At 50.4% G+C, this 20,508-nt stretch overlaps 1 protein-coding gene across 3 annotated transcripts in view; it reads left to right on the top strand.

The window, feature by feature from the left end:
- Nucleotides 1–20,508, top strand: part of usp46 (ubiquitin specific peptidase 46) — a 94,679-nt gene that overhangs the window by 50,315 nt on the left and 23,856 nt on the right. For all 3 annotated transcript variants that reach the window (XM_038791191.1, XM_038791193.1, XM_038791192.1), the window contains 2 exons: nucleotides 7,541–7,770; nucleotides 17,420–17,496. In XM_038791191.1, the coding sequence (XP_038647119.1) occupies nucleotides 7,541–7,770; nucleotides 17,420–17,496 (307 nt within the window). The remainder of the gene's footprint in view (nucleotides 1–7,540; nucleotides 7,771–17,419; nucleotides 17,497–20,508) is intronic.

Consider the following 20,508-nt stretch of genomic DNA (forward strand, 5'->3'; position numbering starts at 1 on the left):
CGAGCCCCCCACTTCCCCCCTGTATCGCCTTCACTGCCCCCAAATTTTGAGGGTTCGTGGTGTACCTCGTTGGAGGGAGCGGCAACGGAGCCGTTACCAGTGCCTTCAGGCTCGTGCCTCCGCAGGACGCCATCTCCATCCTTTTCCATGCTGCCCCCTCCCCCTCCATTACCCACTTGCGTACCATCGAGACATTAGCCGCCCAATAGTACCCAGAGAAGTTGGGCAGCGCCAGCTCCCCTCGATCCCTGCCCCGCTCCAAAAAGACCCTCCTTACCCTCGGAGTCCCGTGCGCCCAAACAAATCCCAGAATGCTGCTGTTCACCCTCCTAAAAAAGGCCCTCGGAACGAAAATGGGGAGGCACTGAAACAAAAACAAAAACCTTGGGAGCACCGTCATTTCAACGGACTGTACTCTACCCACCAACGACAACGGCAGCATGTCCCACCTTTTAAATTCCTCCTCCATCTGCTCCACCAACCTAGTAAAATTGAGCTTGTGCAGAGTCCCCCAGCTCCTAGCCACCTGAACCCCCAGGTACTTAAAACTCCTCACTGCCCTCTTTTAGCGGGAGCCTACCAATCCCCTCCTCCTGATCTCCCGGGTGCACGACAAACAGTTCACTCTTGCCCAGGTTCAATTTATATCCCGAGAAACTCCTGAACTCCGCAAGAATCTGCATCACCTCCGGCATTCCCCCCACCGGGTCTGCTACATACAACAGCAAGTTGTCCGCATACAGCGACACTCGGTGCTCCTCCCCCCCCCCCCCCCCCGCACCAAACCCCTTCACCTCCTCGACTCCCTGAGAGCCATGGCAAGAGGCTCTATTGCCAGCGCAAAAAGCAAGGGGGACAGCGGGCACCCCTGCCTCGTCCCACGGTGGAGCCTGAAGTACTCGGGCCTCCTCCCATTTGTCGCTACACTCGCCATCGGGGCCTCGTACAGCAACCTCCCCCATTTAATAAACCCCACCCCAAACCCGAACCTTTCCAACACCTCCCACAAGTACCCCCACTCAACCCTGTCAAAGGCCTTCTCCGCATCCAATGCCACCACAATCTCCACCTCTCCTTCTGCTGCCGGCATCATTATCACATTTAGCAGCCTTCGCACGTTAGTGTTCAGCAGCCTCCTCTTCACAAAACCCGTCTGATCGTCATGTATCACCCCCGGCACACAGTCCTCTATTCTAGTGGCCAAGATCTTCGCCAGCAACTTGGCGTCTACATTCAGCAGTGAAATCGGCCTGTATGAACCGCACTGCAAGGGGTCCTTATCACGCTTCAGGATCAGGGAGATTAGTGCCCGAGACATCGTCGTGGGCAGAACACCCCCCTCCCATGCCTCGTTAAAAGCCCTGACCAACAGGGGGCCCAGCAGGTCCGCATATTTCTTATAAAATTCACCCGGGAACCCATCCGGTCCCGGCGTCTTCCCCGACTGCATGTGGCCAATCCCACTGACCAGCTCCTCCAACTCGATCGGCGCCCCCAGTCCCTCCACCTGCTCCTCCTACACCCTTGGACATCGGAGCCTGTCCAAAAAATTCTCCATTCCCCCTCCCACCGCCGGCGGCTCCGACCGGTACAGTTCCCTATAGAAGTCCCTAAAGACCTCATTGACCTCTGCCCCCTGCCGCACCACATTCCCATCTCTATCCTTCACTCCACCAATCTCTCAAGCCGCGTCCCGCTTACGCAGCTGGTGCGCCAGCATCCTGCTCACCTTCTCTCCATACTCATAGACTGCTCTCTGCGCCTTCCTCCACTGTGTCTCCGCCTTTCTGGTGGTCAATAAATCAGACTTGGCCTGCAAGCTACGCCGTTCCCCCAACAATCCCTCCTCCGGGGCCTCCGCGTACCTCCTATCCACACTCAACAGCTCCTCCACCAGTCTCTCCCTCTCCCCCCTCTCCCTATGGGCTCGGATGGAGATCAGCTCCCCACTAATCACTGCCTTCAGAGCCTCCCACACCATCCCCACCTGGACCTCCCCAGTATCATTGACCTCGAGGTACCTCTCGATACATCCCCGAACCCTCCTACACACCACCTCATCAGCCAACAACCCCACGTCCAGACGCCAAAGCGGGCGCTGGTCCCGCACCTCCCCCATCTCCAGAACAACCCAATGCGGAGCGTGATCCGAAATCGCGATAGCCGAATATTCGGCCTCCTCCACCCTCGGGACCAGTCCCCTGCTCAGAACAAAGAAATCAATGCAGGAATAAACCCTGTGCACATGGGAGAAAAAGGAGCACTCCCGAGCCTTCGGCCTCCCGAACCTCCAGGGATCCACTCCTCCCATCTGGTCCATAAACCCCCTCAATACCTTGGCCGCCACTGGCCTCCTGCCTGTCTTTGAACTAGAACGATCCAGTAGGGGATCCAGCACCCCCCCCCCCCCCCGCAATGATCAAGCCCCCCCACCTCCAGGCCAGGAATGCGGTCCAACATACGCCTCATGAAACCAGCATCATCCCAATTTGGGGCGTACACATTAACCAACACCACCCTCTCCCCCTGCAGCTTACCGCTCACCATCACATATCTGCCGCCACTATCAGCCACAACCTCAGACGCCTCAAACTGGCCACCCTCTTCCCCACCAGGATCGCCACCCCCCGGTTCTTCGAGTCGAGCCCCGAGTGGAAAACCTGCCCCACCCACCCCTTCCTCAGACGGACCTGGTCCGCCACCTTCAGGTGGGTCTCCTGGAGCATGGCCACGTCCACCTTCAGCCCCTTCAGATGCGCAAACACCCGGGCCCGCTTAACCGGCCCATTCAACCCCCTCACGTTCCACGTAATCAGCCGGATCAGGGGGCACCCCGCCCCCCTCCCCCGTCGACTAGCCATAGCCCATCGACTGCTCGCCCCTGGCCATCACCCATTCGGCCCGTTTCCCACGGCGATAGAACCTCACCCCCCCCCCCCCCCCCCCCCCCCCCCCCCCCGAACTCCTCCCTGGCCAATCATCAACACGGTATCCCCCCCTGGCTAGGACCCCTCCTAGCCGCGACTCTCCCTCCACTGTACTCCCGTGAGCCAGCTGACTTCTGCTGACCCCGGCAGCTCCCACTCTAACTCCGACCCCTCCCGATATGAGGTCCCCCCTCCTCCCCTGCATCAGCTCCTGGGCGCCGCTTCAGCGCGGGAAACCCGGTCTAATAGCCACGCCCCTAGCCACCAGCTCCACCCCCTCGTCCCGCAGCGTGGGAAACCAGAGAAAAGCCCGCGCTTTCACACTGCCCCACCCCACCAACGCAGCTCCCAAACCGCAGTCCCAACCCAACCACCAACTCCATACAAACAAAGACACAGATCAACTACAAACCCCAGTACCCCCCTTAGAACACAGAACCATAACCCACATCGTCCGAAAGCGAGAGAAAAAACAAAAACAAACAGAATAACCCGCTACAGTATAAACAATGATACATGAATAGAATAGAAAAACTCCCACAGCCCCCAATCTCTAGTTCAAGTCCAGCTTTTCAGCCTGCACAAAGGCCCACGCTTCCTCCGGGGACTCAAAGTAGTGATGCCGGTCCTTGTAGGTGACCCACAGGCGCGCAGGCGGCAACATGCCGAACTTCACCTGCTTTCCATGGAGCACCGCCTTCGTCCGGTTAAACCCGGCCCTCCGCTTGGCCACCTCCGCACTCCAATCCTGGTAGATACGCACTACCGAATTCTCCCACTTACTGCTCCTCACCTTCTTGGCCCATCGGAGAATACACTCCCGGTCGCTGAACTGATGGAACCGCACCAGCACCGCCTGCGGGTGTTCATTCGCCTTAGGCCGCCTGGCCAGCACTCTATGGGCCCCCTCCAGCTCCAGGGGCAGATGGAAGGATGCTGCCCCCACCAGCGAGTTCAACATCACGGCCACATAGGCCGGCAGGTCCGACCCCTCCAGCCCTCCTCAAGGCCCAGGATCCGCAGGTTCTTCCTCCGTGACCGAAGCTCCATCTCCTCAAACAGATCTTGCCACTTTTTATGAAGTGCCTCGTGTATCTCCACCTTCCCCACGAGGGCCGAAACCTCCTCCTCGCGCTCAGAGGCCTGCTGCTGCAACTCAAGTATCGCTACCCCCTGGGTTGTCTGGGTCTCCAGCAGCTTACTTGTCGTCACCTTCAGGGATTCCAACAATTCCCCTTTCAGCTCCGTGAAATAGCGCAGAAGGGCTGCCTGCTGCTCCTCCGCCCACTGCCTCCACTCCTCAGGGGCTCCACCGGCCGCCATTTTGTCCACCTTCCCCCGCTTTTCCAGGGGAGCTGCTGCCGTTTTTCTCCTCGCCCCACTTCGAGTCCGAACCATAAATCCCGGGGGGTTTTACTCCAGACCCCTTTATCCACCGGGAATCGTCGAATCAGCGCCGTTTGGGGCTGATTCCCACAAGTCCTTTTAAAGCGGGAGCTGCCGAACGTGCGGCTTAGCTCCGCATAGCCGCAACCGGAAGTCCTCGTCCAGTTTTATGTTAAAGTGCAAGTATTAAATTAACACTTGCACTGGGTTACTAGATTTTTCTTTGAACTCGAGGCAACAACAGCTGCATATAATAGTCACAACTATTAACAAAAAAGAAAAGAGAGCAAATGAACTTTTAAAGCACACAAGCTGGGATCCTGGTATATGATTTGATATGCGGAGAGTGCTTTTATCTGGCATAAATATATATATTGTTTCCTCTGCACCCTCTGATATTGCAGGCAGAAACCTCTCTTGTTGTTTAGACAAACAACAGTTTAATTGGGTACCTGATTATTTTTTATTGGATGTTACTGGCTGGGTCAGAATTTATTTTGTCTATCCCTAATTGCCCTTAAAATGAGTGACTTGCTAGGCCATTTCATAGAATCCCTGCAGCACAGAAGGATGCGATTCAACCCATCGAGTCTGCACCAGCCCTCCGAAACAACACCCTACCAGGCCCTCTTGCTCACCTTATCCGTGTAACCCCACCAAACCTCCACATCTTTGGACTGCGGGAGGAAACTGGAGCATCGGGCGGAAACCCACATAGACATTGGGCGAACGTGCAAACTCCATACAGACTGAAATTGAACACTGGTCCCTGGTTCTGTGAGGCAGCAGTGCTAACCACTATGTCACTGTGCCTTTTATGACAGACAGGAAGCAAAGAGTAGGGATAAGTGGGGTATTTTTAAATTGGCAGGCTGTGCTTCGTGGAGTGCCGCAAGAATCAGTCTGGGATCTCAGCTATTTACACTCTCTATATTAATGAAGTGACTTGGAAGAGACTATCAAAGTTTGCTGATGATACAAAGCTAGGTGGGGATGCATCTGGAGGATACCCACAAAGACACTGGGAGATAGTTCACGCAGTCGCTCAAGGCTAGAATCTGGCACTGTGAGGCAGCAGTGCTAACCACTGTGTTGCATTTAAGAGATCGGGAAACACACGTAGGCTAAGGATGGCAGATTTATTTTTGGAAAGGACACTCGTGAACCAGATGGGTTTTTCCAACAATAGTTTAATGTGAGACTTTTAGTTTCATATTTTTATTGAGTGCCTTGGAATTTGAACCCAGAGCATCAGCCCGGGTATACTAGACTAGTGACCATACCACTACGTCACCACCTGCCTGGGCAGTTTGCCTTCTCACATGAGCTCCTCAATGAATCAAGTGAAAGTATGATGATGATGCAACCAAACGTATTACAACCCAACTCGACATTTTGTTGACAGTGTGCCTCTTTCGTAGTGGCACTCTGCCTCACGTAAGCTGCTCCCTGGACTAAAGCAAAGTTGTCATAGTCCCAGATGACTGAAGGCTGCTTTCCCCTTTGAGAGGGAGAGCTGGCTTAACCTGAAGATCACCACATCTTGGGTGAGGGGCAAGGTTGAGAAGGCGTGCCTTCATGAATAACCTGAGCTGGTATGGGAATTGAACCCACGCTGCTGGCCTTGTTCTGCACCACAAACCAGCTGTCTAGCCCACCGAGCTAAACTGGCCCTTGTTGATCCATTAGTTCTTTCTTGCAAGGCTGAATTTGCCTCCACAGGAACATTAACTCTCTTCCAGAGGAGAGATTCTAGTGAAGGTAGAGCATACCTCCCACTATTGCCTGCTCAGTAACCCCTGCAAATAAATGTCCAAGATGTCATGAGGAAATTGCATTTCAACAAAAACATCATATGAAAATAGGACAGAAATAAACTATAAAAATGTAGTAACTTGCAAAAGGCTGAAGCTAACAGATTGAGATAACATCATGACAAATATACAGATTTGTTAAGCATTATAACAACTGATCCTCCCAAATGGTGAGGAGGATGTTAAGAGGATTCAAGATGTACTCAATTTGAATGAGTGGGCAAACACTTTGCAGATGCTGTATAATGTGGATAAATGTGAAGTTATCCACTTTGGATGGAGAAACAGAATGGCAGAGTATTATTTAAATGGTGATGGATTGGGAAATGTTGATGTCCAAAGGGTGTCCTCATAAACCAGTCACTGAAAGCAAGCATGCAGGTAAAGCAAGTCATTAGGAAGACAAAGGATATTGGCTTTCATTTCAAGAGGACTCGAGTACATGAGCAAGGATGTCTTACTGCAGCTGTACAGGGCCTGGGTGAGACCACACCTGGAGTAATGTGCGCAGTTTTAGTCTCCTTATCTCAGAAATTATTTTAGAGGGAGTGCTGCAAAGGTTCACCAGACTGATTCCTGGGGTGGCAGGAGTGTCATGTGAGGAGAGATTGGGTTGATTGGGCCTGGAAATTAGAAAAATGAGAGGGTATCTGATCGAAACGTTTACAATCCTGACAGGGCTGGACAAACTGGAAGCAGTAATGTTGTTTCCTGTGGTGGGGGCAGGAAGGTCTAGAACAAGGGGTCACAGTCTTAAGGATTTGGGATTTGGGACTGAGATCAGGAGAAACATCTTCACTGAGTGTGGTGAACCTGTGGAGTTCTCTGACACAAAGAAAGCTGTGGAGGACAAGTCACTGAATGTATTTAAGAAAGAAATAGATTTCTAGACTCGGGCATCGAGGGGCAAGGGGAGAGTGTGGGAGTTTGGGGTTGAGAGAGGATCAGTTATGATCATATTGAATGGTGGAGCAGACTCGTAGGGCCGAATGGCCTACTCTCACTCCTATTTTCTATGTTTTTAATGCTAGAATAGAATATCTAGAACTAAACCTCCAAAGCTCACTCTTTATTTAAATCTGCTTTATTATTTTTCTATTCTAAAATAGTTGGATTATTGTCTGACAAACAAGAATAACTTGAAAATTTGTTGAGTCAAGATTTCCTTTGTTCACATAGCAAAATCATCAATGTGCTATTTATAATTTCACCACAAGTAGGATGTAAGGAAATCTCTACTTCCTCCCCCACTTGCCCTCATCGTTAGTATGAGCGGAAGCCAGGTATAGAGATGGAGGGCCACGTGACCAGTGCCGTACTATTGTAATGTCACCTTCACTTGCTCTGTAAACTATAATCCCTTTGGAAGTTGGTCAAAGTTGACAGTTACATTTATTTTTCTTTTAACTGCAGACTTGTTTGATAACTACATGCAACAAGATGCACATGAGTTTCTAAACTACCTGCTGAACACCATCGCTGACATCTTGCAGGAAGAGAAGAAGCAAGAGAAACAGAATGGGAAATTGAAGAATGGAAATGCGAATGAAATAGAAGAAAACAGCAAGCCTGAACCGACCTGGGTGCACGAGATCTTCCAAGGAACACTCACTAATGAGACGCGATGTCTGAACTGTGAAACGGTGGGCAAAAGTTTTGAGAAAATATACATATTTTTTTCTTCATCACTTTGTAGATGTCTTGGCCGGTTTTTGAATACTGTTTCATTCCTTCCTCGCTTGAGGAGCGAGGGGGTAATTTTTGCTATACTTGCGTGCACAAATCTGTCTCTCCTGTGGTATGTATCTTCCCTGATATTAGGAAGTCTGATATCTTTCCCAGAAAGTAGAGTTAAGATTATGAATTCAATAGGCATTTGTAAAGTAGGAGACTATCACAAAGTGCAGTGAATTGCAATATATATATATATATTTTTTTTTTGTTCATTTACGGGATGTGGGCATCATTGGTTAGGCCAGCATTTATTGCCCATCCGTATTGCCCTTCAGAAGGTGGTGGTGAGTTGCCTTCTTGAACTGCTGTAATCCTTGAGGTTGTAGGTAAACCCACTATGCTGTTAGGGAGAGTGTTCCAAGAAGTTTCCCTAGCGACAGCAAAGAAACGGCGATATATTTCTAAGTCAGGGCGGTGAGTGACTTGAAGGGGAACTTCCAGGTGGTGGGGTTCCCAGGCATTTGCTGCTCTTGTCCCAGATGGTAGTGGTCGTGGGTCTTGAAGGACTAAGGAATTTTGATGAGTTATTGAAGTGCATCTTGTAGATGGTGCACACGGCTGCCACTGTTCGTCGGTGGTGCAGGGTTTGAATGTTTGTGGAAGGAGGAGTAATCAAGTGGGTTACTTTGTCCTGGATGGTGTTGAGCTTCTTGAGTGTTGTTGGAGCTGCACTCATCCAGGCGAGTGGAGAGTATTCCATTACACTCCTGACATGTGCTTTGTAGATGATGCTCAGGCTTTGGGGGGGGGGGGGGGGGGGGGGGTCAGGAGGTGAGTTACACGCCGTAGGATTCCTAGCCTTTGACCTGCTCTGGTAGCCACCGTATTAATGTGACTAGTCCAGTTCAGTTTCTGATTAGTGGTCACTCCTAGGATGTTGATTGTGGGGGATTCAGCGATGGTAATGCCATTGAATGTCATGGGTCAGTGGTTAGATCCTCTCTTGTAGGAGATGGCTATTGCCTGGCACTTGTGTGGCACGAATGTGACTTGCCACTTGTCAGCCCAAGCCTGGGTATTGCTGCTTTTGGACATTGGCTACTTCATTGTCTGAGGAGTAGCAAATGGTGCTGAACATTGTGCAGTCATCCGCAAACATCCCCACTTCTGACCTGATGATGGAAGTCAGGTCATTGATGAAGCAGCTGAAGATGATTGGGCCGGACTTCCGCTTGTGACCATAGAATGATTGGTCACATAAAGGGCTGTTCCTGTTTAAAGTCACAGCAAAGGGTTCTTTTTACCCAGATCCGGGTGGAATTTTGAAGAAAAGGTGAAGGTGAATGTTAGAGGAGTAGTTTACCCCTGGAATGGTATGTCTTCTGATCACCGGACCCGGCAGAAAACAGAGAGGTTTGGCTGGACGGTTGAAACAGTTTTGTGCTTCACAGAGAGTCTCTTCCAGCATGCAGGCGGGGGAGGGGCAAGCTGCAAGGCCCCAGATACAGGAACTGATGACTTTTATCAAGGAAGAATTCCATAAACAGAGGATCATGCAAAGGCCATTGCAGAAGCTGTGGCACCCCTGAAGAGTACTTTGGAGCAGATGGAGAGGTGTTTGGAGGTGCAGGGGTCACAGATTTGGGAGATTGAAGGAGTGGTCTCAGACCACAGCGATCGTGTGGTGGCTCTGGAGGCGGAGGTGGGGCTCCAAGGAGACCTTTGTAAAATGCTGAGGGCAAAGGTTGAGGAGCAGGAGAATGCCTCAAGAAGGCAGAACTTGCGAATAGTGTGCCTGCCTGAAGAAGTGGAAGGTGTGAGTGCCACAAGGTACGTCTCGACGATGCTGGCGGGACTGGTGGCAGAAGGGGTGCTAAATAAGGCACCTGAAGTGGACCAAGCGCATGTGTCTCTGAGGCAAAAGCCGAGAGCTGGGGAGCCGCCACGGGCGGTGATTGTGAGACTCCATAAATTTGTGGGGAAAGGGAAAATTCTACGGTGGGCCAGGGAGAAGCGTAGCTGCGACTGGGAGGGAAATAACGTCCGGATTTATCAGGACATCGGAGCCGAGTTGTCAAAACGGCGGGAAGGTTTCAACAAGGCCAAGGCGGTGCTGTACCGGCGGCAGATCAGGTTTGGGGTGCTCTACCCGGCGAAATTATGGGTGACCTTCGGAGACCGGGAGTGTTGCTACGAGACCCCAGAAGTGGCCGAAGACTTCATTAAGGAGCATATACGGGGAGAGAACTTAGTGGACAGTGCTTGGCAACCGGGGTGCTGGCACGATGTAATGGTCGGGAGCATGTTTGAAGTGGGTGTAGGGATTGGGAGATGTTCGCCCTTTTTTTGTGGGGGGGGGGGGGGGCGGTTTCTGTTCAATGTTGAGATTGTAAGGAGTTGTAGGGGTGAAAAGTTTATTTGGGGATGGACTGTTGTCTTTTTGCAGGAGACACACCTCCGTGTGAAGGACCAGGTTAGGTTAACAAAGGGGTGAATCGGGCAGGTATTTCACTTGGGGTTTGATTTGAAATTGAGGGGTGTGGCGATTTTAATGGGCAAGAAAATGGGATTCGTGAGTGCGAAGGAGGTGAGGGATCCAGGTGGGAGATATGTGATTGTGAGTGGGGTATTGGAAGGGACACTGGTAGTGTTGGGAAATGTGTAGGCCCCAAATTGGGATGATGTGGGTTTTGAGGGGTTGCTGGCAGCAATCCCGGATTTGGCCACGTACCAGTTGATCATGGAAGGAGATTTTAACTGTATCCTGGAGCCGAGGCTGGATAGATCGAGTCCCAGGTCGATGGGTAGGTGACAAATGGCCAGGGAGCTGGGGGGGTTTATGGTGAGGATGGGTATGGTGGATCCATGGCGCTTTCAGAACCCAGTGGGAAGGGAGTATTCCTTCTTTTCACAAGTCTATAAGGTGTACTCGAGGATTGATTACTTCGCAATGAGTCGGGAGATTTTGTTTGGAGTGGAGGGGGCAGGCTATGCGGGGATAGTTATCTCGGACCATGCACCCCACTGGCTGGATATCCGGTTCAGTATAGGACGAGAGCAGAGGCCGGGGTGGAGGTTTGATTCTGGGTTGTTGGCTGATGCAGTTTTTTGTGATAAAGTGCGGTTGGCGATTCGGGATTATGGGGAGTTCAAACAGAATCTGGAAGTGTGGGCGGGCATTTTTTGGGAAGCACTGAAGGCAGTGGTCCGGGGAGAAATTCTCATTTACGGTTCGTGCGAATAAGGAAAGGAGGGCGGAACATGACCATGTAGTGAGTGAGATAGTGGAGGTGGACAGAGAATATTCGAGGGTGCCCACCGTGGAGGGATTGGCGAGGAGGAAAAGGTTGCCGGAGCAATTTGACAGGCTGACAACGAGGAGGGCGGTAGGGCAGCTGCATAGGGCAAGAGGGATGCAATATGAGTATGGGGAGAAGGTGAGCCGCATGCTGGCACACCAGCTGCGGAGGCAGGCTGCGACTAGGGAAATACTGAAGATCCGGACTGGGGCTCGGGATGTGGTGTCAGAGCCAGGGAAGATAAATGAGGCATTTACAGAGTATTACCAGGGACTTTATGAGGCAGACCGAGGAGGAGAGGAGGGGGGCACGGGGTGATTTCTGGACGAGCTGGAATTTCCCCAGGTGGAGGAAGCAAAGAGGCAGGTGTTGGAGAAGTTCCTGGGGCTGAGGGAGGTGCTGGATAGTATCAGGGGCATGAAGTCAGGGAAGTCCCCTGGGCCGGATGGGTACCCGGCAGAATTTTATAAGGAATTTGTGGCTGACCTGGCATCACATCTGTTGGGGGCATTTATTGAAGCACTGGAGAAGGGGGAGTTGCTGGAGACGATGAAGCAGGCAGTAATCACACACATCCCCAAAAAAAGGAAGGATCTGGTGGAATGTGGGTCATATAGACCCATACCACTATTGAACATGGATGTGAAAGTATTGGCTAAGTTGTTGGTGGGGAGGATGGAGGATTGTGTCCCGGGGGTGGTTGCAGAAGATCAAACAGGCTTCGTGAAGGGCAGGCAGCTCACGAGTAACATAAGACGGCTGTTGAATGTGGTGATACATCTGTCAAGAGCTCTGTTACCGGAGCTGATGGTGTCCTTGGACACGGAGAAAGCATTTGATTGGGTGGAGTGGCAGTACTTGTTCGAAGGTTTGGGTTTGGGCTGAGATTTGTGGCATGGGTGCGGTTGCTGTATGTGGCGCCAAGAGTGAGGGTGAGGACGACTGATATGAGCTCACGAAGCTTTGACTTACACAGGGGTACAAGGCAGGGGTGCCCGCTGCTGTTTGCGCTGGCCATAGAGCCATTGGCATTGGCTCTCAGGGGGTCAGCAGAGTGGCAGGGGATAATGAGTGGGAGCATCAGGTGTCGCTCTCTGCCGATGACCTCTTGCTGTATGTTTCGGATCCGTTGGAGATTATGGGATTATGGGCCTGTTGGGGAGGTTTGGAGGGTTCTCGGGATACAAGCTGAATGTAGGGAAAAGCGAGGTATTCCCGGTGAATGAGCTGGCACAGCGGGCTAATTTAGGGGGGATGCCATTTACGGTAGCGAGGGATAAGTTTAGGTACTTGGGGATTCAGGTAGCGAGGGAATGGACGGGGCTCCATAAGTGGAATTTAACGAAGCTGGTGAAGGAGGCCAGGGAGGTTCTTAAGAGGTGGGATATACTGCACTTAACGTTGGCGGGGAGGGTCCAAGTGGTGAAAATGAATATTCTGCCGAGGTTCTTGTTTATCTCCCGATCTTTATACCAAAGGCCTTTTTTCGGAAAGTGGGCACAATAATCTCTGACTTTGTATGGGCGGAGAAGGTATCGAGGGTGGGGAGGCAGAGGCAGCAGGGGGGTTTGGCATTGCCAAACGTGCTTCATTATTATTGAGCGGCAAATGTGGACAAGGTGCGGTGGTGGTGGGAAGGAGAAGAGGTAGAGTGGGTTAGGATGGAGGAGGAATCTTGTAAGGGGTCTAGTTTGAGTGCTATGGTGACGGCAGCATTGCCAATGGCTCCGAGTAGGTATTCAGGGAGCCCAGTGGTCCACGGTGAAGATATGGAATCAGCTGAGGAGACATTTTAGTGTGGAAGGGATGTCGGTGCTAACGCCGCTATGCGAGAATCATGGGTTTGAGCCATGGGGGATGGATAGTGTATACAGGAAGTGGAGGGAAGTGGGGCTGGTGAAGGTGAGGGATTTGTATTTGGAGGAAGGGTTTGCCAGTCTGGAGGAGCTAAGGGAGAGGGTAGAGCTGCCGAGGGGTAATGAGTTCAGGTATCTACAGGTTAGGGACTTTGCACGAAAGGTCTGGAAGAGGTTCCCTAGATTGCTGGATACACACTGCTGGAGCGACTGCTGCTTCCGGATGTGGAAGGGGAGGGAAGAATTGAGGATATATATAAGTGGCTGGGGAAGCAGGGTGGCGAGCGGGTGGTGAAGATCAAGGAGAAATGGGAAGCAGTGTTGGGAATGGAGATCAATTGGGGAGTATGGAGTGAGGCACTGCAAAGGGTAAACGGGACCTCCTCTTGTGCAAGGATGAGCCTGTTACAGTTTAAGGTGGTGCACAGGGTGCATATGACTCGGGAGAGAATGAGTGGGTTCTTTCAGGGGGTAGCAGATGAGTGTGAGAGGTGTGGGCGGGGACCAGCAAATCATGCCCACATGTTTGGGGTTCTGAATAATTGGGAAGATTCTGGACGGGAGTGTTCGCAGTCTTAGCCAGGATAGTGGAGGAGGGAGTGGACCCGGACCCTTTTGTGGCGATATTTGGGGTTCAGAGAAGCCGGAGCTCATGGCGAGGAGGAAGGCCAATGTCCTGGTCTTCGCCTCTCTGATTACACAGTGACTAATTTTGGTGGAGTGGCGGTCGGCATCGCCACCGGGGGCAGCAGCACGGTTGGGTGACCTGTATGACTTCCTGCGGTTAGAGAAGATAGAGTATGAGTTAAGGGGCTCAGCAGGGGAGTTTGAGAAAAGGTGGGGGATGTTTAGGACCGTGTTTGAGGAGCTGTTCGTCGCCGGGGGGGGGGGGGTGAAAAAGGAGAAAAATCTGTACAAACTGTATAGTTGATTGTTGGGGAAGAATGTTTCCCGGGGTGTTTATTTGCTGTAACCAACTTTGATACAAGTTTGAATAAAATGCGTTTTTAATAAAAAAAGACAGTTGGTCGTGGGGCACTACCCTGACAGTAATGTCCTGTATCTGAGATGATTGACCGCCAACCACCACCACCATTTTCCTTTGTGCCAGGTATGATTCCAATCAGCGGAGAGTTTCCCCCCTGATTCCATTGATTCCACTTTAGCTAGGGCTCCTTGATGCGCACACATGCTGCCTTGATGCCACGGGCAGTCACTCTGACGTCACCTCTGTCATTCAGCTCTTTTTTCCATGTTTGAACCAAGGCTGTAATGAGGTCAGGAGGTGAGTGACCCTGGCAGAACCCAACCTGAGTGTTCATGAGTGGGTTATTGCTGAGTAAAGTGCTGCTTGATAGCACTGTTGACTCCTTGCATCACTTTGCTGATGATGAGAGTAGACTGATAGCTCAGTAATTGGCCGGGTTGCATTTGTCCTATTGTGTACAGAACATAACCTGGGCAATTTTCCACATTGCCGGTAGATGCCTGTGTTGTACTGGAACAGCTTGGTTAGGGGTGTGACAAGTTTGGGAGCACAAGTCACACATTTTACCACCTAATATTTTTATTTGGGCTTGAAGAATCAAGGATAAGGTATTTAAATATACATTTTTACTTTTCTGAATTGGTCAAACCACACTCCGCCTCGATATAGTGCTGTGTTCTCAGAGGGGCAGCTCTTTAGAGAAAACGTTAAGGTGATGTGAAGTTAATTTCCCCAAAAGTGACAGCAGGATTCAATCAAGTGATTTTAATTCATATATACATATAGAATTTACAGTGCAGAAGGAGGCCATTCGGCCCATCGAGTCTGCACCGGCTCCCAGAAAGAGCACCCTACCCAAGGTTAACATCTCCAACCTATCCCCATAACCCAGCAACCCCACCCACACTAAGGGCAATTTTGGACACTAAGGGGAATTTATCATGGCCAATCCACCTAACCTGCACATCTTTGGACTGTGGGAGGAAACCGGAGCACCCGGAGGAAACCCACGCACACACGGGGAGGATGTGCAGACTCCGCACAGACAGTGACCCAAGCCGGAATCGAACCTGGGACCCTGGAGCTGTGAAGCGATTGTGCTATCCACAATGCTACCGTGCTGCCCATGTGACATCAAGAAATGGCTGAAGACCCTGGATACTGCAAAGGCTGTGGACCTTGACAATATCCCAGCAATAGTGTGGAAGACTTGTACTTTAGAAATAGTCAAGCCCCGCGGCGAAACTGTTCCAACAAAGCTGGCATTTACCCGACAATGTGGAAAATTGTCCCAATTATGACATGTCCAAAAGAAAAGTATGACAAATCCAACCCGGTCAATTACTGTCCCATCAGTCTGCTCTTGACCGTCAGTAAAGTGATGGAAGGGCTGGTCAATGGCCAATAGTGCTATGAAGCGGTACCTGCTCACTTAGTTTCTACCAGGACCACTCGACTCCTGACGTCGTTACAGTCTTGGTCCAAATGTGGACAAAAGAGTTGAACTTGAAGTGAGAGTGACTGCACTTGACGTCAAGTCAGCATTAAGAATGAGTGTAGCATCAAAGAACCCTAGAAAAACCCTTGCCTCTTGTGAAGCAGTGATTCTGGTCATTGGTTTCCTGCAACACTCGCCATCAACCCTCCCACCATCCCCTTGCTCGCCTCAGGTGCCCCCTCCGCTGCCTTGCCTCGCCTCATGGGTCCTTCTCCGTCTGCTCCGCTGCCTCGCCTCGTGGGTCCTCCTCCGTCTGCTCCGCTGCCTCGCCTCATGGGTCCTCCTCCGTCTGCTCCGCTGGCTCGCCTCATGGGCCCTCCTCCGTCTGCTCCGCTGCCTTGCCTTTCCTCATGCGTCCTCCTCCTTTTGATCCACTGCCTTGCCTCGAGTCCACCTCTGTCCGCTCCACTGCCTCGCCTCAAGGGCCCTCCTCCATCCGCTTCACTGACTCGCCTCATGGGTCATCCTCCGTCCTCTCCGCTGCCTCACCTCACGTGCACTCCCACCTGATGCCCACCACCGCCGCCTGGCCTTCGCCATAGTGCTTCCCCGACAGCTGCTCGGGTCCGAGTGCAACTCAACTATTTGAATTTTTTCCCCTTCTTTCCCCTCCCACTCTTTGCTTCTCATCCAATTACATCAGTGTCTGGTTTCGCTCTGCATTTATTTGGGGCATGATGTGTTTCATCGTAAATCCACCTGAGTGGTACGTGACATTGTGTCAAAAAGTACCAGGAAATGACCATCTCTGACTCTAACCATTGCTCTGACTCTTACCATTGCCCCATGAACTTTATCAGCAAAGGAAGTCAGCACAAAAGTCATGAAGATTTATTTTCTCTACCGGGTTGCTAATTTAGTTCCCTAACCCTGCAAGTTGGGTCCAAGTTCATACCCAGTTGCCATTTTCAAGTTGCTGTGGAATTTCATTTCACCATACTATCAGATAATGTGTTTCAGAACTTAACCATCCGTGTGAGGCGATTTCTCTTCATTTGCCCTCTAATTCTTTTGTCAGTTATTTGAAATTTATTATCCCTGGTTGTCATCCCACTTGCCGGAGGAAATAGTGCAAGCAGGGTGTAACTATCCCTGCTTAATTTTCAATGCCTCTATAATCGTAGTGCTCAAAGGACAACAATTCTCCAGGTGGTCCCATTTTTCCACATAACTGAAATCCCTGGTGTTATGGGCCAGGATTTAGAGAACCCTAAAGTGTATCATGGAGTTCACCTGACCCACAACTTTTCATAGATTGTGGTATGGGGAGCACACTGCTGACTCTACACGTGTGGTACAGCAGAAAATGGACCAGTGTTTTTTTTAAAACAAAACAATGTTTATTCTATGAACTCAAGTTAACCTTTTAAAATATTGAATATCTTAGCAACCAGTAAATCAAATACACCCCCCAAAGAATACAACACTAAATAACCTGTATGCTGTCCTTTTACCATCCAAAAGACTTAACAAACCTCCAAACTGAAGCATATCAGGGTTTGCATTCAAGACTGAAAACATTTATACTACTTCTGAATTCACCAACTGATTCATAAATAGTTTTTGGATGGCAGAGATCAACAGCAGTGCAGCACACTTTGAACTTCAGATTCAGCTCACTGGAAAACACAGACACACCCAAGCTCTTTCTCAAACTGAAACTAAAAAGCAGAAGTGGAGCTCAGCTCCACCCACACTCTGACATCACTCCAGTAACATGAGCAGCTTCATTTCTTAAAGGTACATTTCTTAAACACCCATTTCTTAAAGGGTACTCTCACATGACACTGGCCTTATTCTGATTCACCGCCTCTGTACTCTCCCCAGAGCCTTTTCGTTCTTCCTAAAGTACGGTGCGTGGAATTGTACACCATGCTCCAGCTGTGACCTATTTGTGAAGGTTTTGCATGACTTCCTTGTTCTTGTATTCCATGCTCCAATGAACTAATTTTACTGCCTAAATGGGTAATTCTACAGGTTAGCAGCAAAGATGAAGATTTTCTGGATCTTTCAGTTGACGTGGAACAGAACACATCAATTACACATTGCCTCAGGTAAGTAGTGATCACATTAGTATCTGAAAAATTGCATGCATAAAGCTGTCTTTTTAAGGCAATAATTTTGACTCCAATCAAACTTATAGAGACAGAGGTTTGATTTATCTAAAACTGGCATTCCTCTCCATTTCTTTTGTTTTTCCAAGTATTATTGGACAGAAGCAGGAAAAACTACCAGGGATCCTGAAATCCTCATTTAGCAAATTGGACATTCTGAAGGGGATCAGCATTCCAAACTGTAAATACTTTAACTCCAGTGGCTTCCAGCAGTAGCCGTTGCAGCTTAAATTCTGGTCAGTTCGTGTCTGTTGGACTGTGTAGTGAAAGAATAAAAATAGAATGTTGAACGAGGAAAAGAAGGCCGTTTACACACTATCCGCTAGCTTACACCTACACGATTATTAATTTAAAATTAATTTAAAAGTTAATTTTAACACTCGCATTCATTCACCCACCTGAAATGTGAAGTGGAATTGAGAGCCTGGTAAAAATGGGGAGATCAGTTCTCCATGAGATCTCTGTTGATATTTTTTTATTGTTAGGAGTAAAAACTTAAAATTGTTGGAAATACTCAGCAGGCCAGCTGGCATCAGAGTTAACGTTTCAGGGCAATGACTTCTCATTAGGTCTGAATGAGGGTAGGAAAGAACGAAAGAGAAACTCTGTAATTGGATGGAAGGGAAGACCAGTTAAATGATAAAAGGGATGATTGGTGCAAGGCAAATGGGAAAGATAAAGTAGCAAGTTGAAAAACTAAAAACAGTTCTGGATGAAGTGTACATAGATAGCAGCAGAATTGTTACCAGCAGCTGCTGCCTGGAAAAGTAAAATGGCGGTTATGATAAATTGTTGAATTCGATGTTGATTCCAGAAGGATGTAAAGATAAGGGGTGCGATCCACCGGCCTTGTTGCGCTCTTGCTTGAGCACGGTGCAGCCGGTGGATGATGGGTGAGTCCTCCCACGAGCTTCCCGGCAGCCTTCACGCCTTGTAGGATCTACCCAAGTTCCGTGAGGCGTCAGAGTCAGAATGACGCCCAAATGGAGTGTGACCAAGTCGGTTTTAAACCAACTTCGACGATCTTACCCGGGATCTCCTGGGACCTACCGGCCTCCCCAGCGACGCCGCAGCTGGGTCTCCCCCAGTCTCCTCTCCTGCCCCCTTGTCTGGATAACAAAAACCTCACTCTTATCCATGTTCAATTTGTACCCTGCGAACTGGCCAAATTCCCTAATATACGCATAATCTCCCCCATCCCCCCCGAACAGGTCATAAATATATAGGAGGGCAGCACGGTGACGCAGTGGGTTAGTCCAGTTGCCTCACGGCGCCGAGGTCCCAGGTTTGATCCCGGTTCTGGGTCACTGTCCGTGTGCAGTTTGCACATTCTCCCTGTGTCTGTGTGGGTTTCGCCCCCACAGCCCAAAGATGTGCAGGCTAGGTGGATTGGCCACGCTAAATTGCCCCTTAATTTGAAAAAATGAATTGAGTACTCTAAATTTATATTTAAAAAAGTAATATATAGGAGTAGGTCGTCTGCATATAACAAGACCCTATGTTCCACCTGTCCCTGGACTAGCCCCTTCCAGTCCTTTGGTACTCTCAGCACCATCGCTAATGGCTCTATAGCCAAGGCAAACAATAGTGGGGAGAGAAGACATCCTTGTCTTGTCCCCCAGTGCAGTCTAAAGTAGTCCAAACTTACCCGGTTCGTCCGCACACTCTCCACTGGTGCCTGGTATAGCAGCCAAACCCAGTCAATAAAGCCCTGGCCAAACCCAAACCGTCCTAGGGCGTCCCACAAATAATTCCATTCCACCCAGACAAACGCATTTGCCGCGTCCATAGTGACCTCTGCCTCCCTCCCCTCAGAGGGCATCATGACCACATTTAGGAGCCTTTCAATGTTGGCTGTTAGCTGCCTGTCTTTTAAAAATCCCGTCTGGTCTTCCCCTATCACCCACGGAACATGGTCCTCTATCCTTGAGGCCAGAATTGTCGCCAGCAATTTGGCATCGACATTCAGTAAGGATGTTGGTCTGTATCACCCACATTGCTCTGGGTCCTTCTCCCGTTTCAGGATCAATGATATCGAGGCTTGCGATATTTTTGCGGGAAGAATAACCCGTTCCCGAGCCTCATTAAATGCCCTCACCAGCAGCGGCCCAGCATCACAGAAAACTTCTTGTAAAATTCCACAGGGTAGCTGTCTGGTCCCGGGGCCTTGCCCGACTGCATGGCCTCCAATTACTCTACTACTTCTACAATCCCGATTGGGGCCCTCAACCCCTCCACTAACCCTTCCTCCACCTTTGGAAACTCCAGCCCTTCCAAAAACTGCCTCATCCCCACCACCCCAGCTGGGGGTTCCAACTCATACAGCCGACTGTAAAACGCCTTGAACACCCCATTCACCCCTGCTGGGTCCATGACTGTTCCCCCCTCTGTCCTTCACTGACCGCCTCTCTCTTCCTTAGCTGGTGCGCTAGCATCCGACTGGCCTTCTCCCCATACCCCTATATCGCCCCTCTCGCCTTCCTCAACTGCCCCACTGCCTTCCCTGTGGATAACAGATCAGACTCCATCTGCAGCTTCTGTTGCTCCTTCAACAGTCCCGCCTCCGGGGCTTCAGAATACCTTCTGTCCACCTGAAGTATTTCCCTAACCAGCCTATCCATCTCTACCCGCTCCACCTTCTCCCTATGAGTCCGTATCGAAATTAGCTCCCCACTAACCACTGCCTTCAGCTCTTCCCATACTATTGCTGCCGAAATCTCCCGTGTCATTTATCTCCAAATAGTTCTGAATGGCGTCCCTCACCCGCCCGCACACCCCCTCATCTGCTAAGCACTCAGCATTCCTGAAAGAAATGGAATTAGACCGGGTGGAATGGGAGTATCTGTGGGAGGTACTGGGTGATTTGGATTTGGGTGGGGTTTCCTTGACTGGGTCAGGCTGCTGTATCAGGCGCCCGTGGCAAGTGTTGGGACAAACAGGCTGACATTGGGC

The sequence above is a fragment of the Scyliorhinus canicula genome, chromosome 3 (genome assembly GCF_902713615.1).
Source record: "Scyliorhinus canicula chromosome 3, sScyCan1.1, whole genome shotgun sequence".
NCBI lineage: Eukaryota > Metazoa > Chordata > Chondrichthyes > Carcharhiniformes > Scyliorhinidae > Scyliorhinus > Scyliorhinus canicula.